The sequence below is a fragment of the Chelon labrosus genome (genome assembly GCF_963514085.1).
Source record: "Chelon labrosus genome assembly, chromosome: 13".
In the NCBI taxonomy this organism is placed as follows: Eukaryota; Metazoa; Chordata; class Actinopteri; order Mugiliformes; family Mugilidae; genus Chelon; species Chelon labrosus.
The window spans coordinates 20484172-20500222 of NC_140346.1; the positions used below are offsets into that span (position 1 = coordinate 20484172).

Below are 16051 nucleotides of genomic sequence, written 5' to 3' on the forward strand. Positions count from 1 at the left end.
CATGTATTTCCTATAAAAACAGAGCTAGGGATGCTGCCAAGATTGGTCAGAGGGGAGGGCATGAAAATTCAAGAAGGCATTTTATTGCATACAGAATTAGTTCACGCCCCTGAGTGCAAGATGACACTTATTGTTTGAACAAAACACCATAAAGAATACACCTAATACTTGCAGCAATGTGGTGACATTCATTCATTCATTCATCTTCTGTAGCCGCTTATTCCTGTTAAGGGTCGCGGGGTCTGCTGGAGCCTATCCCAACTGTTATCGGGCGAGAGGTGGGGTACACCCTGGACAGGTCGCCAGTCCATCGCAGGGCCAACACAGAGAGACAGACAACCATTCACACTCACACTCACGGCAATTTAGAATCACCAATTAATCTAACAAGCATGTCTTTGGACGGTGGGAGGAAGCCAGTCGGCCCATGGATTCGAACCCGGGACGTTCTCGCTGTGAGGCATCAGTGCTAACCACCCCAATGTGGTGACAGCTGTGTAATATTAATACAATTCTGTGAGTTGTAATGTCGATTGGCAAAAAAAAAAAAAAAAGATATGCGATTAAGACGACAACCAATGACAGCACGTCGTCCTTAACTTTGGTTCCTACCACCAAATTCACCGTCCTGATAGTGAGCTTTGAGCGCCAGGTGATGGCAAGAAGAGCTAGCTCCATCCAGAGTATTTTTTCACTCGGAAAGATTTGTTGTGGGAAATACACAAGAGGGTTACCTAAGCAACCAGAGCATGAAATATCTACTAGTGACCGACTGTCAGTCATGAGCAACGTCCGAATCGAAGACATTTAGTGCAGGAAAACATAAAATCTCATTTTATTTCACGAGGACCGGTTTAATTAACTTCTTATCGTGAGCCATGACTTCCGACATGTGCGCAAATTCTTCTATTCAAGTTGGAAAAGTTTTAATAGTTTCATTTGCGAGATCTCTGTGCCCTTTTTTTTGTCTTACTTTTCTGAAGTACCCTCACCCATACAGCCCACAAACACGAGGTGGAATTAGACGGAAGTTATTATCACATATTATCGGTGAAGAGTTACGAGGAGCTGCGCGCCGTCACATGAGCTCATAACATCTCGTTTCTTTTAAAAGTATTTCTCTCCCTGAAGTACACAGACACTGTGTGGAGAGTTCGGAGGAGTTTCTCCCAGGAGGAATCCATCCATCCCCTGTGCGAGGGAGTTGCAAGTGAAAACATGCAGCGAGCAAAATAAACTGCCACAGGCAATGAAAGTTACATATTCATGTACAGATGTCAAACATTTTACGGATATGCAGTTTTAAATAACACCGTACACAGCGCACAGTGATAAACATGAAAATGCTTTTGCAATTTGTCTTTCCTCTTTTCACTTAAGTTATTATCAAGGAGCGTTCAATTAGATCCGGTTGAATCTACATGCAGCCAACTTGCTACCGCCAAACTGGGAATGAAACAGTTTATGGCTGCTGACAATTCCAGTAATGATCCTGTTTACGACTCACAAATAATGAACCTGTCTGTGAACCGCTGCGCCTCAAGAAAATGGGCCTGCAAAGTTTTCGCACTCGCTTAAGAATGAAGAGTTCACAGGAAGGAAATAGCGGGGCCTTAGAGTGCACGGAGCTATTGTAACTCCAGTGAAAGGACTGACAGCTCTCACAAGAGAGGGAGCAGCACCAAGCTTACAAGCAAAAAAATAAAAAAATCCATAAATGGTTTGTGCACAACATGAGAGACAGAGCAAAGTTCAGTCTCTGTACACAAAGATTCCTGAAATCTCTGTGCACACATATTTCAGTAGTCACTGCAATCCCTTCTGTCGTAAAGCCGGATCATTACCGCGCTTTAATGCCGAGGCGCGTTTAAAGGAAGAAGTCAAGGAAGATAGGTGTTGAACATATTTTTCAGTAAACAGAAGCTCCGCGCTAATGAGTGCTGGCATGTGTTCAGCCTCGGAGGATAACAAAAAGACCAATTGAGGCAGTTTTAAGAGAGGGGGCGCAGACTTTACAATGACCAATTAAATTTATGGACTCTCAAAACTAAATCAGACCTGATTGCGGAGAAAGAGCACGAAGAACTAAAAGTACGAGGGGCACACTCTGCTTGCAAGCTACAGCAACATCTCCAAAGGCAAAGGTGTACGAGAGCTGAACTTACCGGAAGGACGCGCAGAGCTGCCATTTTATTATCCTGTCCTAGCTGCCTGCACACAACTCTTCATCTACTGTAGTCTTATTAGTTGCCAGTTGAAATGCCGTTGTAGCTTCTAATTTACAAATATGTAAATTTACAACAGTGTGGTGCAAAGACGCAGAAACAACAACTCTGCAATAGAAGAGCTTCAAACTAAAAAGTAGCACCTTCGTCGGTGTGAAAGCTTGCCGCGCACGTTTAACGTCTTCGATATTAAATGTCAAACATGCTTAGAGAGCTGGCATTTACATCTTTGCCTGATTCTGTCTGTTCACCTGTTAACATATCAAAAAGGTTCTGACATGAAAAAAATAATAATAAATCAACGTGTTAGCGGTTAGCGGAGGAGGGAAGAATATATTTTTGTCGCAATTAGCTGGAGGCAGCGTTGATGGGTGTAGCCTCTCACAAAAAAAATCCAGAAAACTTCACAAACCGCATTAAAAATAGTGCACTTTTGAGTATATTTATATATGCAAATGCTACTTGCTCTTCCATTTCTCCCAGAATTGGCACACTGGTGGAACAAAGAATGAAGAAGAGATGAAAGAATTAACTTGAGTGAAAATCTGACACGCGGAATCGGCTTATCTTGACAAATGAATAGCATTAATGGAGGTTCGCTACTGGGATCCGTCCACGGCGAGCACTTTCTTATAACAGCGCGACTGTTTTGTACCGTATAAGTTGTACAAGACTTTTAATAGGAAAGTTCTGTTGTGCTTTGGAGTAGAGGAGGCACAAACAAAAAACAAAAAAAACATCAACACATAATGATGAAGGAAAAAACATGTACTGTTGAATCCATTAACGCTCGTAGCTCATTAAAGGAGATGTAACACTTCCCGTAGATCCCAGTGGGAAAACAGAAAAATATATCTATATACGCACGATGAGAAATAAAAAATATACAGTTTGTGAAACGAATAAAATAGTTTGTTTAGTTACAAGCTTTCCAATTAAATTTACTTGGATGCACTTTTAATCTTAAATTGTAATCAATGAAAAAAAGACTTTCACTATTAAATTAATGTAGGCGTCTTTTTCTGTTTATTTTTGCATCTCTTTCCCTGCGGTGTTATCCACTGACTTTATATAAAGATGAGCGAACACGCGATTCCTAAATAGCCCACCACTGTGGGTGTCTCTAAGTCATCGCCACCTTGACAAGGTGCGTGAAGCTGAGGCGGGAGAGCGACGCAGAAGTAGACAACTACTAACCTGCGGTGGCGCCCACCTGTCACTCAAAGCAACCATGCCTTTAATTATGCATGACTGATTTAATTAAAACGGTTGAGTTTTATGTTAAAATTAACCCCCCTGCAGTTGTCATGAATGGTGAAATTAGATAGAGAGCGCAGAAGATGTTTATTTCTGCTTTAAAGTTTGACATTTTAAACTCGCTTCTGGAGACAGCCTCAAGTGGTCGTTAGTGGGGCTACAGTTTTTGGCTTCATTTTTCAAAGTTTGTCGCTTTGTGCCATCAAATGCAGCAGATCAGCTGGGAATCAAACCAAAGACACTTTTCTTTTTGTCAGTTGAATCTACAGTATAATTAAAAATTTGACTAGAAACCAAACACACAGATTATCCATCCATAACTCAAACATTTTGATCAGGGGTATAAATACATACCGTCCCCCACTTACTCGAGAAATAGTAAAAATGTAGATTTTGGATTGATACGTAGATTCAGATTCAGATTAGATTAGATTAGATTAGATTGTCATTACATATTATAGTACAGGTACATACACTTCAAACGCAAATAACAAAAAGTGCAAAACTAACCCAATAGTAGGGAATAAGCTGCGACTACTGTATAAAGTAAGTATTGTAGAATATATATATATATATATAGATAGATAGATAGATATAAACAAGTGTAATACTACTATATAGACTGGTGTATGTATATGCATATTAATACATTCATACATATAAACATTCAAATAAACATAAATATGCATACACATATACCCGTAATTATGCGCCTACACATACCTATATACATAAAAAAAAAAGCATCAAATTAGCACCAACAATTTTTTATTGATAATAACAATCCAAGGTGTCTTAAGACGCTTTAGAAAAGAGTCAATAAAGGGTCACAGCCAGAGTCAAAACCCCCCAGAGGAAACCCTAAGGTGACGATGGCAAGAAAAAACTAATCTTTAACAGCAACCTGGCAGAGAAAGAGGGAGACGAAAAGGGAGGAGAGGAGGAGAAGAGAGCAGCAGCAGGAGGAAGAACGAGATGCACTCATACATGTATCTGAATAACGCATACATGCAGCATCAATGAGAATCCATTAGTGGAAAAAAATATATGAATTTATGAGAGTAGAGAATTATGCATGACATTTAGTCCATCTACGATCCGAGTTCGTTAAGGAACAATGAGATGTTTTGCATCAAGACATCCCGTATATGATCATTAGTTAACTCCATTCTACACACTCATTTTAATCAGGTTTGTTCACACTGGGAAAGTACATTCAATAGTCAATATGGAGACTGAGACAGCCTTGATTTATTTTAGAGTACGGTCGATGGAAACTAGCCTCCCACAATGCATTGCTCAGAGAAAAATTAAACCTAATTGTGAGAAATGGCTTCAAGAACCCCCTCACAAAACAACCGATACTGTTTTTTTTTTGTTTTTTTTTTATTTCTGGACGTGGATTTGATTGTGAAACAGCAACGCTGTCGCACGGTAAGCTGCATCATGTGAACTTCAGGGGCAGCCGATTGTCCCTCAGCTCTGTGTTTGCTTGTTAGCTACAGACAGACTGTTATTTGGACGCCAATGGATCAAGCTCATATTTCCTTGCAAATACATTTACCTGTCATCTTAGATGTAAACAATGTGACTTTGAGTTTCCCCCTTCCATTAGCTCTATTGCCTCCCGTGTTTCTCCGCAGTGCAATGACTCAAGTATGAGAAGTAATCAATAGGCTTCTGGTTTGGGTGAATGAGTCTTAGAGCTCGGTTTGCACAGTCTTGATCAGCCTGACAATGACAGATTATAGTGCTGTATCCGAGAGTAATTAAGATGGGTCTATCGTCACGCTGATAACTCAAGAGCACGATGCCCCCCGAGGCGGGCAGCACCAACCTGTCAGACAACAGCTCACTTCTGAGTAAACAGCATCAACATCTCTTATGATTCACCTTGAGAAGAGGCATCGAGTGTATTGATTCTGCCCATAATCAGTTCTTTTCATGTTCTCACTAAAGACTAACAGTAACACAAAATGAAACAGAAAAAAAAAAAAACAGCCCCACTGAGAACTGTATGAATGAACACACCTCCCTACCAAATTATCTCCAAAACAATCCCCTCAGCATATTAGTTAGATTAAATGAATTCAAATTTGCGAAAGATCTGATTGAATTCCAGGAACCCTGAAGGAGGTTTTATTTTATAATCCATACAATCCCACAACAAACCTTTAATAAATTACAATGTGCTTCTGTGGAACTTACACGTTTTACTACCTGGCAAGTGTTAGCTATTAGTTATTCCTTTAAATCATTTAATTAAACAGAAACAATGCAACGCTTTGTACATACACGTCTTGGCTTTGAGGCAAAGGCTGAAGCCAAAATCAACACCTGGATAGCTTAGCCCAGCTTCCAAACGTCACAAAATCCAGAATCTCTGTGGGCGGCTAATTAAGCGAATAGTAAGAAGGTGATTTAGTTTTTTATGAGGAGTTAAGCACCAGACTATTTCTTGGTGGGTTCCAGTAACCTCCTGGTGTCTCCACTGGCAGCCTTGTCCCTGCACCGTAATCTTTGCCTGCATACAAAGTATTAATTAGGGTTTTGTTCTAAATGTAGACTGAGCCAAGCCTTGTTTCCGCTCCTGTTTCTAGTCTCTAGCTAAGCTAACTAGCTTCAGCTACACATTTATATTAGATAGCAATGAGAGTTGTGTTGAACTATTGTTTACTGTTGTTTGACTCTTTAGTTAGTGGTGCTGTTACTGAGGCCACACTGATTGTGAGGTATTTGTAATATACAGTATTTAAATGCCCGTAAAGATAAATGAGGCAGTTAAAAATGTGTTTTAAATTGCGTCGATTCACTGATAAGAAAAGCAACAACAATGATTCTGCAATTTTTATCAGTTTTCTATTATAAAATGATTTTTATTCAAGGTTTTGGACGTATTTTGATTCTAACTAACCATTTAATCAACACTAAACATGCAAAGTGGGGTATATTATCTTTCAAGGCCACTGCTTGAATAACTCAGATAAATCACACGAGAGACTGCTCTTTCTCTTTGGCCCTTTAGTGTACCTGATATTGTTTCTTTAAGGCTTTGTTTGTTCTTTCCAGCTGGCATCCCTGAGTGTACTGTTCAAATAAAATTAGAGAAACATCAGAGTGCACCGGGGGCACTGCTGAAAAGAAACACAGAAACTTGGAGGGACCGGGCTATTCTAATGTTGTACCCAAGTCTGGCTACATCCTGCTGCGTAAGGGAATAATATTTCATTCAGTCTGCATAAATGCATTCGCAAACAGCACTTCAACGAGAAAGGGAGTGACTGATTGCACAGGATGGTGTAAAAAGCAAGAACAGTGCCTGTCCTGATATCTCGCTTTATATAAACAAGACGTGAACCTGGGAAAATTCCATTTTTCACATTTTTTTTTTTTACTGCTATCTCAGAGTGAAGTATGGCAGCCGCTGCAAATTGCGTTTACATTAGCAGTGTGAGATTTATTGATTAGTGCGGTGTTTGCATTCTGCTGGTACTCACTGGTAAGGAATGCTTGTACTCCTGATTTGCGCTGCATTATGTCCACTTATGTGCCGCTGCCTGCAGAGGACTCAGAGTACACAGTGGTTATTTTATCAGGCTGAGATCTGCCCAAACAAGCCCAGAGAGGAGACAGAGAGGTGCTGCTCCTCTCCTGTTCTCTGAAATGCAACTGAGCCCTGCCAGATAGAGAAAGGCTCTTGCCTTCAGAGTGCTGTAGAAGAGAATCACCCGCCATCAAACTGAGGTGTGGGCAACTCACTATCTCCAAATGTGTCCGAAGCCAGAAACTAGTGTAATAAGATAAGCCTTCTGTTGGGTCGTTTTTCTTAGCAGACTGGCGAAAGTGTCCTCTTTTTGAAAGCCAAACACTGCACTCTTAGAACCTTTTTCATTGCAGTTCAAGCAGTGGATTAGTGGGAGCTCAATAACTGAATGTATTGATTAGAGATTCAGTCTTCTCTCGCAGAATGAGGCCTTTCTCCTCCACATTGATCAGCCGTTATTTAGTCTTAATGCGGTGTGTTCTGGTCAGAGTGTGGTCCACTTTCAAGGTTGTCGAACGTCTCTTTAGCCGTGACCGACCTAAAGACGGGACAAAGCCTGCGCGCGTGTTATAAAAAGCCACCATTGTGCGGAGGCTGAAGATAGAGTCAAGAACTACTACAACTAAAATGGACGCAGCTTCTTTTGTGCTTCGTTTCTGTTGAATCAAATTATGAGTTGCACTTGTGAATTTTTAGAGCATGTTCAGTGTCGATGACCCATTGTTATCCGGCTGTTATTTACTCCATGTACAGTTTTGATTAGGCCCAAGCAAAAAGAAGTCGATTTTTGCCAGAGCTGGTGATAAAGCAAAAAGCGGACTTGTCGTTTTTCAAAATTTTCCCAAGTGCCTCTTATCCACGGAGCCCACTGGGTTCATTTTAGCCCCCCGGTTTTACATCTGTTACTGACTAAAGTGGACATTTTTAAAAAGTAGCCAAGGGCTAAAACAAGGCTAAATCATTTGGGTTATCAATAGTAAAAAGCAAGACAATTACAATCAGTAATGGTTAAAGTCACGGTCAGGGTAATCACGAACGGGGCATATTCTTTGTCTATATTTAGGAAGTGGAAATTTTGCAATTTTGGATGTGTTAGTGCTCTGATATTTTGTCAAATCACAGACACTGAATGTGAGACAATTTTTATCCTGTGAAATATGCCCTCAGTGTCTGACAAAATCCAAAAAGTGCCAAAAAATAATGCTGCAGGGCCCTGCTTAGCAGCTGTTTGAATGCCGCAATGGCAATCAGATAGATTAGAGTCACGTTACAAAGAGGTATTTGATAAATATGGTACCCCACTGGGGTAATATATGACTATGCAAACCCAAAGAGCTCTGCATTCCTTCTGTGTGGTTCAAATGAGGCAACGTTGAGATGATTCATTCATTAGTTACCCTCTAGTCTGGAGGAACCAGACACGCCTACTGTACATAGTTTTCATAGGGGCGGATTTACTGAGAAGATGGTTGGCTTAATGTTATTTTAGCAAAATCTAGAAGCAGGGTTAAACAACAAGTCTGGCTCTGTTTGAGGACAAAATGTTGTTGTAGCACTGTCCAATAGCATACAAAAAAAATGTTTCTTCTTCGTATTAGCTGCAACACGTCCAAATGACGGTGTGATAATGTCAAGGAGGTCGCTCACAGTGATGAACTCATGGAGAGTCATCACCCAACTCCAAATCTGCAGCCCCCTTAAACTTTACGGAGCGTCACGATGGCTTTGAACTCATCGTTCAGTCGCCCAGATCGCTCGGACGAACACAGTTAGAGACCACCTGGTGATCATAGTGAAGCATTTAACAGCTAAGACCAAGAAGAGAGCTAAAAGAGAGTGTCTAGTGGGGTAGACGTAAACACATCTCTCATCATGTTTCATAGATCGCCAGCTCATATTTCATTGTTCACTCATACAATCGTGTTTCTACAGACAAAAAAATTGAAATCCTGCTCTATATTATGACATTTGATCCTATCATGCATCAGGGTTTCTGCTGGACCATTTCCCGGCTGCAATTCAAGGCTACATTTATTTTATATATTCCGTCAGGCTTTACCGACACAATCATTTGCTTCATAATGAACTGTAATTTAATATCCAAAGAGGTAAATGCGTACACATTCGGCTGCTGACGGGCAGAAAGCCGCGCGCTTGCTCAGATATTTCAAATCTCTGCTCGGTGAGAGACAGTGCAGCGGCAACCACTTAGAGCCTCCCTCCGCCTTCCACACAGGCCTTTAAAATTATCTGTCAATACTCGCACACCGTGGTAAACTTTAGGGAAGGTTTAAAGGTGTCAAAAGTTGGATCTCCGCCAATCCTAGTAAAAACACAATTACTGTCAGCCGCGGTGTTATGTGCGAGAGACCGAGGATGTTACACGGCGAACACAACCGCACGGAGCACATTGGTGGATATGTAAGAGATATGTTTGTCAATTTTTTTAAGCTGGATCTGGATTCTCATTTGTTATATATATATTTTTTTTTTGCAAAGTATATTACACTGCTAGTTACGAAGCATATCAGCCCAGTGGAGTTCTTCATTTAGAAAGTACTGTGCTTTGACTGCTCCACAGCCTTAATGGTGGCTTGTAATTGCTCCATCATCCATGCTAATGTGCACTCTATGTCCCTTTCAAAACAAAACCATTGGATTTCAATTTTTTTTTTTTTTTTTTTTCACGGTGGACCTGATTGTCACCGTCTGAGCGTCGGAGCCAATAGAGTGAGGTCTCTCAGATCCAGGGAACAGAGAGAACAATGTCATATTCATAAGCAGAGACATCAGCTCTCCTCCTCATTACCACAGCGCTGTGAATGGAAGCTTCTGTCCCCACAGTCATGAAAGAACCTGTCATCTGTCTGTTTCTCCTAATTGACTGTTTACTACATTTCAACACAGACAGACAGACACATTTTTGATCGTCCTCAGTTTGTCATTCGGTTTGACACCGCAGTACAAATCCCTCACACAGGAACGTCCTCAGTTATATGTTTGTTTGTTTTTTTTATATTAACTACACGACTCGAAGTGATCGCATGTCTACAGCGGCGCTCCTGCGACCTTGACCAAAGCTCGCAGATGCAGTGTTTATTTTATTAATTTTTTTGCGTGGATAAAAAACCCTTGTGCCCAGCATCCAAGGTGATGTTTTTAAGAAGCGACGGGAATTTAAGAAACTGAAAAGAATATACAGTCAAGGATAGAAAGAGATTTATTTTTTTTTACTTACTACAACATCTGACTTGAAAGGACAAATACTAAAGTGAAATCTGCCTATTTGCTTTGCTGCAAGGAGCCTCCACACTCAAATCCACTTTATATATCTCATCAAAGAGAGTGAAGACTCATTCAAACAATGCCGAGTACAGGTTTAAACTAATATGACATTTTAAAGAATCTAACTCATGGCTGTGATGCCCTCAGTGAAATTATAACAGCATCACTTTCTTCGTGACATCTTCCACAAGTGGCTAAATTCTTTGCATGCATCAGCTGCCAGCTCTCTGCCAGGCCCTCGCTTTCCAACTGCACGACTATCTGCCACGGCGCAAAGTAGTGCCATGCATTATCCAACAATTAGAGTGAGGCTTATTAAGCAGAGTTTAATGCAAATTTAATGAGCAATAAATTCAATTTCTTTAAATAGAAGAGTATATTATTGTTACAAATGATGTAGTGCGGTGATCTCACCGCGCAGGCGATGAAATACTTCACAAGCGCGCACATATCAATGGGCCATTAGCCGCTGTATTAAATTTATCCTGAAACGCTGTACAGCGCTAAAAGTGCTATTTTATACAGACAGCCGGAAGAGGACCACTTCGGTTTGCTGCACAAACAGCCCTTGAGCTGGAGCAATTAATCGATTAGTGGATTGACAGACAGTTAAGCGGCAGCTATGGTGATAATCGATTCATTTTTAATGGAGACATTTTTTTGTGTGTGTGTGTGCACAGATGCAACAACATTTTCTGGCTCCAGCTTCTCAGTGGTGAGGAGAGAAAACATCTGAACATCTTTGGATTTCAGACTTTTGGTCATTCAAATTATACACACAGTTCGATGGTGTTACTTTTGGCTTTTAGGAAACTGAAGGACTATTTATTATCAGTCAGTCAGTTCTGTACTTACAGCTAAAGCGGAGGGCCTCTTTCATATAAATCAGCGTCCACTGCAGTCAAGTCCTTGTCAGACAAGTTGGCACAACGTCATTTAGACAAATCAGCGGCAGGTAAATCTGTCTGCATTTTGAGTTTTTACGTGGTCTGTGTCGACATGATGCAGAGGTGACGATGCTTTTTGCAGCAATAGCTAATTTGCCAGAGCTGAAGAGGGAAGCAACTATAGAAACAGAGATGGGGATAGGCTACAATGACCAGGAGTAAGACGAAGCCTGGAGCTTGGTCTAGTCTTCTCTGATGGATCACAGGCAATGTGAAGTGTGAATTTATACTTGTGCGCTGGTGTGTCGACGTCTGTAATTAAGCCGCTCCAGTGCTCGTCGGCGGCTAGTCGGTCGTATTGAGTTCATCTGCGTGCTTCAAACAATGCAGCACCTCAATTTGTATTTGGAGCTAATATGTGCTGAGCAAAATTTGCTTCTTCTGAAGTTAAAATGCAGAAAAAAGAGGAGACTGAGTAGTGTGTAGGAGGCGGATAGAGGGAGAATTTCCTGTGGTTGTCCAAACACTGAGTGAAGTGTAGTCACATTTCTGGGGAGGTTCACATCTGCGGTAGCCTGACGTGCCTGTCGTGCCACGCAGAAGTAACGGCGAAGATTAAGTCCAGCATCAGGCGAGAAAAGAAGGGTTACGGATGTAAGCCTGGTTCTATGAATTCACCATCTCTGGTGTTTAGGGAGAATCAAACAGAACCTAGAAGGCGTCCAAGAAAAACTTCTCCAGATAAAAAAGAAAGTTGGTGTTGAGAGAAAGGATTACAATCTAAAAAACCAAAGCGCTGGGAGGTAAAGGACAAACACGTTCAGTCGTAGGTGTGGCTTTTCCACGTGTGTCGACTGTGTTTGTGTAATTTCTTCCACTGCCAGAAGTGAGAGACAAAAGCCACACACTATTTTGATCTTTTGCTACAACAAACTGTATTTTTGTAGTTTAAATACAGCTTCATCTTGACCAACAACCTCAAAAACTGTAAATATAAGCCAGGGAACTGCTTCCCTGTATGGAAATAATACAGGATTTTTGATATTTTAAGAATATTTTGCTGCTTTTGTGGCATTACTATGTGATTCTGAATACTTGATACTGTGTTCTGTCTAATGACCTTTTCTATGGCACTAAATATGCATATATAAGTAGGAGCGTGCTTGCTGTAGGCCCCAATGTGAGACACTTGTTTGGTAACTGAGGAAATAAAGAAGTATCGCCATCCAGAAAAACAGAGAGACCAGCACAGATTGAGGGCAGAGCGGCACACAGCGAGCGCATATCAGCAGTATCTGTTTCAAAGCCAAAACCCCTCCATAAGCAGCCAGACACCAACATCTTCAATCACTCAAAGGGTCACATGCCAACTGGCAACCAAAGAGCACTGTAACAACTGTATGTTTCCTTTAGTTTCTCAAAGATCCCGTCCTTCAGCGGCGCCCCGAGGCCTCATGACAGCTCGTATTGATCCACTTCACCATCACTCAGTCCTGACGAATGACTTTAAACCGGCAATAAGTGGGATTATGCAACCTCCAGAAATTCAACCGTCTGACGCGCCGCAACAGGTCGAGCCCCGTGAGACGCGGGGAGAGAAATACCGCTAAGCAGACTCTTTGTTGAGATGCAAAGTCTCCGCATTTTCATAGCGGCGCGCTCAGCCGAGGCAGCTCTTTGGCTTGATCAGTCGGTGCCTGTGTGTGCTGGAGGAACAGCATCCACTTAGGATGACACCTTTTGTGGTGGGTAACATCCAGTTAGCGGAGTCATTATTCTCTCACCAGATGTAGAGTTCAAATGCGCTCATTCTGGATCATTAACAAAGAAAATCTGAAAGCTGTCAGAAAGCAGGACGTCAGCATTTCACAGTGAGAGCCTGGGTGCTTTCTCTTTTTTCTTTTTTTTTTTTTGCTCCAAGCACAAACACACACAGACAATCAGACACATGGAAAACCTGAGGTCAGAGATCCAATCATTTCTGGCTCGGGGATTTTTTTACCTGAACCAAGAGGCCGCCTCGGTTTCCCTAGCCCTCGGTGTGCAGAGCTCCGGGGGGATATTGCGCATTCATGATGCATTATTTTATTCAGCCGAGAGGTTAATTAAATTAATGTGACAAGGAGACGCTAGACAATGCTGTAAATGTCATTCAGCTGCTATTCAACACAGCCCTTAATAAATGCAACAACTGTGAAATGAAAGCCTTGTAAGCACTGAACTGTAAAAAAAAAAAAAAAAAGAAACACACTGTCTAAAGATTTCCTTAACGACTGCTCTCATTTTGGGAGCAGGATGTCACTGTCAACACACACACACACACACACTCAAGGCACACACGGGGGATGATGAGCTCCTGCAAACCTGTTGATGGCTGATGCAGATACTACTGTAGTCGCCTCTAATGGCAGCATCAGAGACACAAAAAACTGAACCAATGAGAAGTGGCCCAAGTAATCTTCAAGCGCAAAACCTCTCATTGCAACTGTTGCTTGCCATCTTTACAACCCGGGGTATTGACAGCACAACAACATGTCCATCCTACCTCTGGGAGGGATTTAAAGTGGCTGCAAGCTGACATTTTAACCGCTTCACATGCGTCATATTGTCAGCGGATACGTTTTCCAGGAAAAAAGAAAAAAAAAACACACACACACAAACACACACATACTGACGCATGCAACTCTGATGCAACCGCGGTGGAATAACGGGGGGAAATGATGGGACTTGCGGGGGATTTCTGCAATGGTCGTGCACATTTAAGCGCCCTCGGTTCATGCAATTGCACGCCGTATAAATAAATAAATAAATAAATAAAGAGCCGAACAGCGACGTGGCAGATTTATATCCAGCCTCGCTGACATGAGGAGGAGAAGAAGAAGAAGAAGTGAAGACTGCGGGCTGGAGCACACACTGGGGCATCGGGGGCTGCAGTTGTGCGGCCAGAGGACACTGAGCGAGACTTGGGCTGCAATGCGTGTATTTTTTTTTTTTCCCTTCTCCTCTCTCCTCCAAAGCGCACCTGAAGCGCAGACTTGAGAGATTTGTAGACAGTGGGGTGAGTTGAGAGAGAGAGAGTGAAGGTTTATGCGGTATAATCACGGGATGCAAGTGCGTCTGAGCCGCCGCGGTCTCATTTGATAATATAGTGAGGAACTGCCTTTTTTACTTGCCCTATAGGTCTGAACACTGTGCCACCACTTCACCCGATTCTCACTTGTGATATTGCATCTCCGCCTGTACAATTACGCAGCACTAAAATTACTTTTTATAGCTGTCCTCTGTAGCGTATTGCAGCAGAAGGAGGAAAAAAAACTAGTGCCGTTTTATTTAAACGCACCGAGATAAGTAGCCACGGCATCGATAAACAGCAAGAGCATTAAAGAGTCGACGTTATTATCACAATTGAAAGTGATGCTGAGATTTCAGGGGAAGCTTGTGCGCATCTAGCGCGCAAACGCGCCACAACTTCTCCCCCTGTAGAGCTGCACTCCTCGGGCTTTTTTTTGCCGCGGAACAGGGGGGCAATCCTGCATCGCACACGCACACGGGAAGAGCGAAACAAAACTTACCTTTGGGAAGAAACGCCGCCGAAATCACGAAAACAGAGAAAGAAATAGCGAGAGATCCGCTCCCCGTGATCGCCATGTTGGACACCTGCTTGAGACTGGCGGCGCTAAATCACCTAGAGACGGCCATGGGATGAAAATGTAGACACATGAGAGGCGGAGGGAGGGCTCAAGCAGGGAGCCCGCTATCATATTGGGCTGCGTTGTGTTGCAATGACATCTAGGCCTATGAAATAATATAGGAGTGTTTAAAAAGACATGTAACTGCATTATTGTTGGCGCAGATTACCACCAAGGACGCGCTGCAATTCCCAGCAGGAATGTTAAAGGAATATTATGGGAAGTGTAAAACACCGTGCAGAGCTGAGGTACCACCACAGAGAACCGCAGACACTTTATAGGAATATTATAGTCATTTTCTTTTATGGTTATAGTCTGTTAGTTCATGTGGGTGAGACCAACCTATACTCAAACTGGCTGCACTTTGGTTTTTATGGCTGGAGCACAAATAATTCTCAGCTCAAACAGCATTTAGTTTGTGTTTATTACGCAGCAGTGAGGCCAGTCAGCTGCGTCTTGTTAAATGGACTGTGTATTGTTGCAGGACACTTTAGAGGATGCAGACAGAGGCGGTAATATTTTAAATATAATTTAAGTTAAACTGCAACATGTTGGTTTTAAAATGTACCCACTGAAGGTTTATTTTTAAAAGGTGGGGGAAAAGATGTGTTCATCCACTAAAAAAAAGGGACATATGTGTTAAAATGACAGCAAAGTTGGCGGTAAATCACATAAAAAAAACAATTTAATTAAAGGGATAATTGGTAAAGTTTAGCTGTGCTCAATCAGTTTTGCTCAATGCCTACTCAAAGAGCGCCCCCTTCTCTTTAACTTGTGCATTACATTTAAATTTAAATTGTAGCAGACACGGTATGCTCCTCAAAAGAGTCAAAAATCACATTAGGCTTCCAACACTTTAAAATCACCTCGAAAGGAAATGAAATATTGCAGATTAGTAATAAGTGTGACCACCTGAACTGACTCTCTCGCTGCCGCATTACGTCTCCTGATGTGTCAACTCCGCCAACTTATTCTCACCTGAAGCGCGGTACATGTGGACTATCTTCCGGGAATCACAGAGCCACAGAGAGCCGTGCATGACAACGTTGAATCTCATTTCCCTTTTTCATTGTGTCAAAACAGCACAAAGGCTGCTAATTGCACAATCTATTCTCTGAGACTGCGTGTCAGTCCTCATTCCATGGATGAGTAGATAGCATTTAG

The 16051-nt window shown here is 41.9% G+C and overlaps 1 protein-coding gene across 3 annotated transcripts in view; it reads right to left on the bottom strand.

Annotated features, from left to right (window-relative positions):
• cadm1b (cell adhesion molecule 1b) overlaps positions 1-14917 on the bottom strand; it is a 151024-nt gene extending 136107 nt beyond the window's left edge. Inside the window, exon 1 of one of the 3 annotated variants that reach the window (XM_084558635.1) lies at positions 14771-14917. In XM_084558635.1, the coding sequence (XP_084414761.1) occupies positions 14771-14846 (76 nt within the window). In that variant the 5' untranslated portion in view covers positions 14847-14917. The remainder of the gene's footprint in view (positions 1-14770) is intronic. The other 2 variants (XM_084558636.1, XM_084558634.1) reach the window with 2 other exon arrangements.
• Between the last annotated feature and the right edge of the window lie 1134 nt (positions 14918-16051).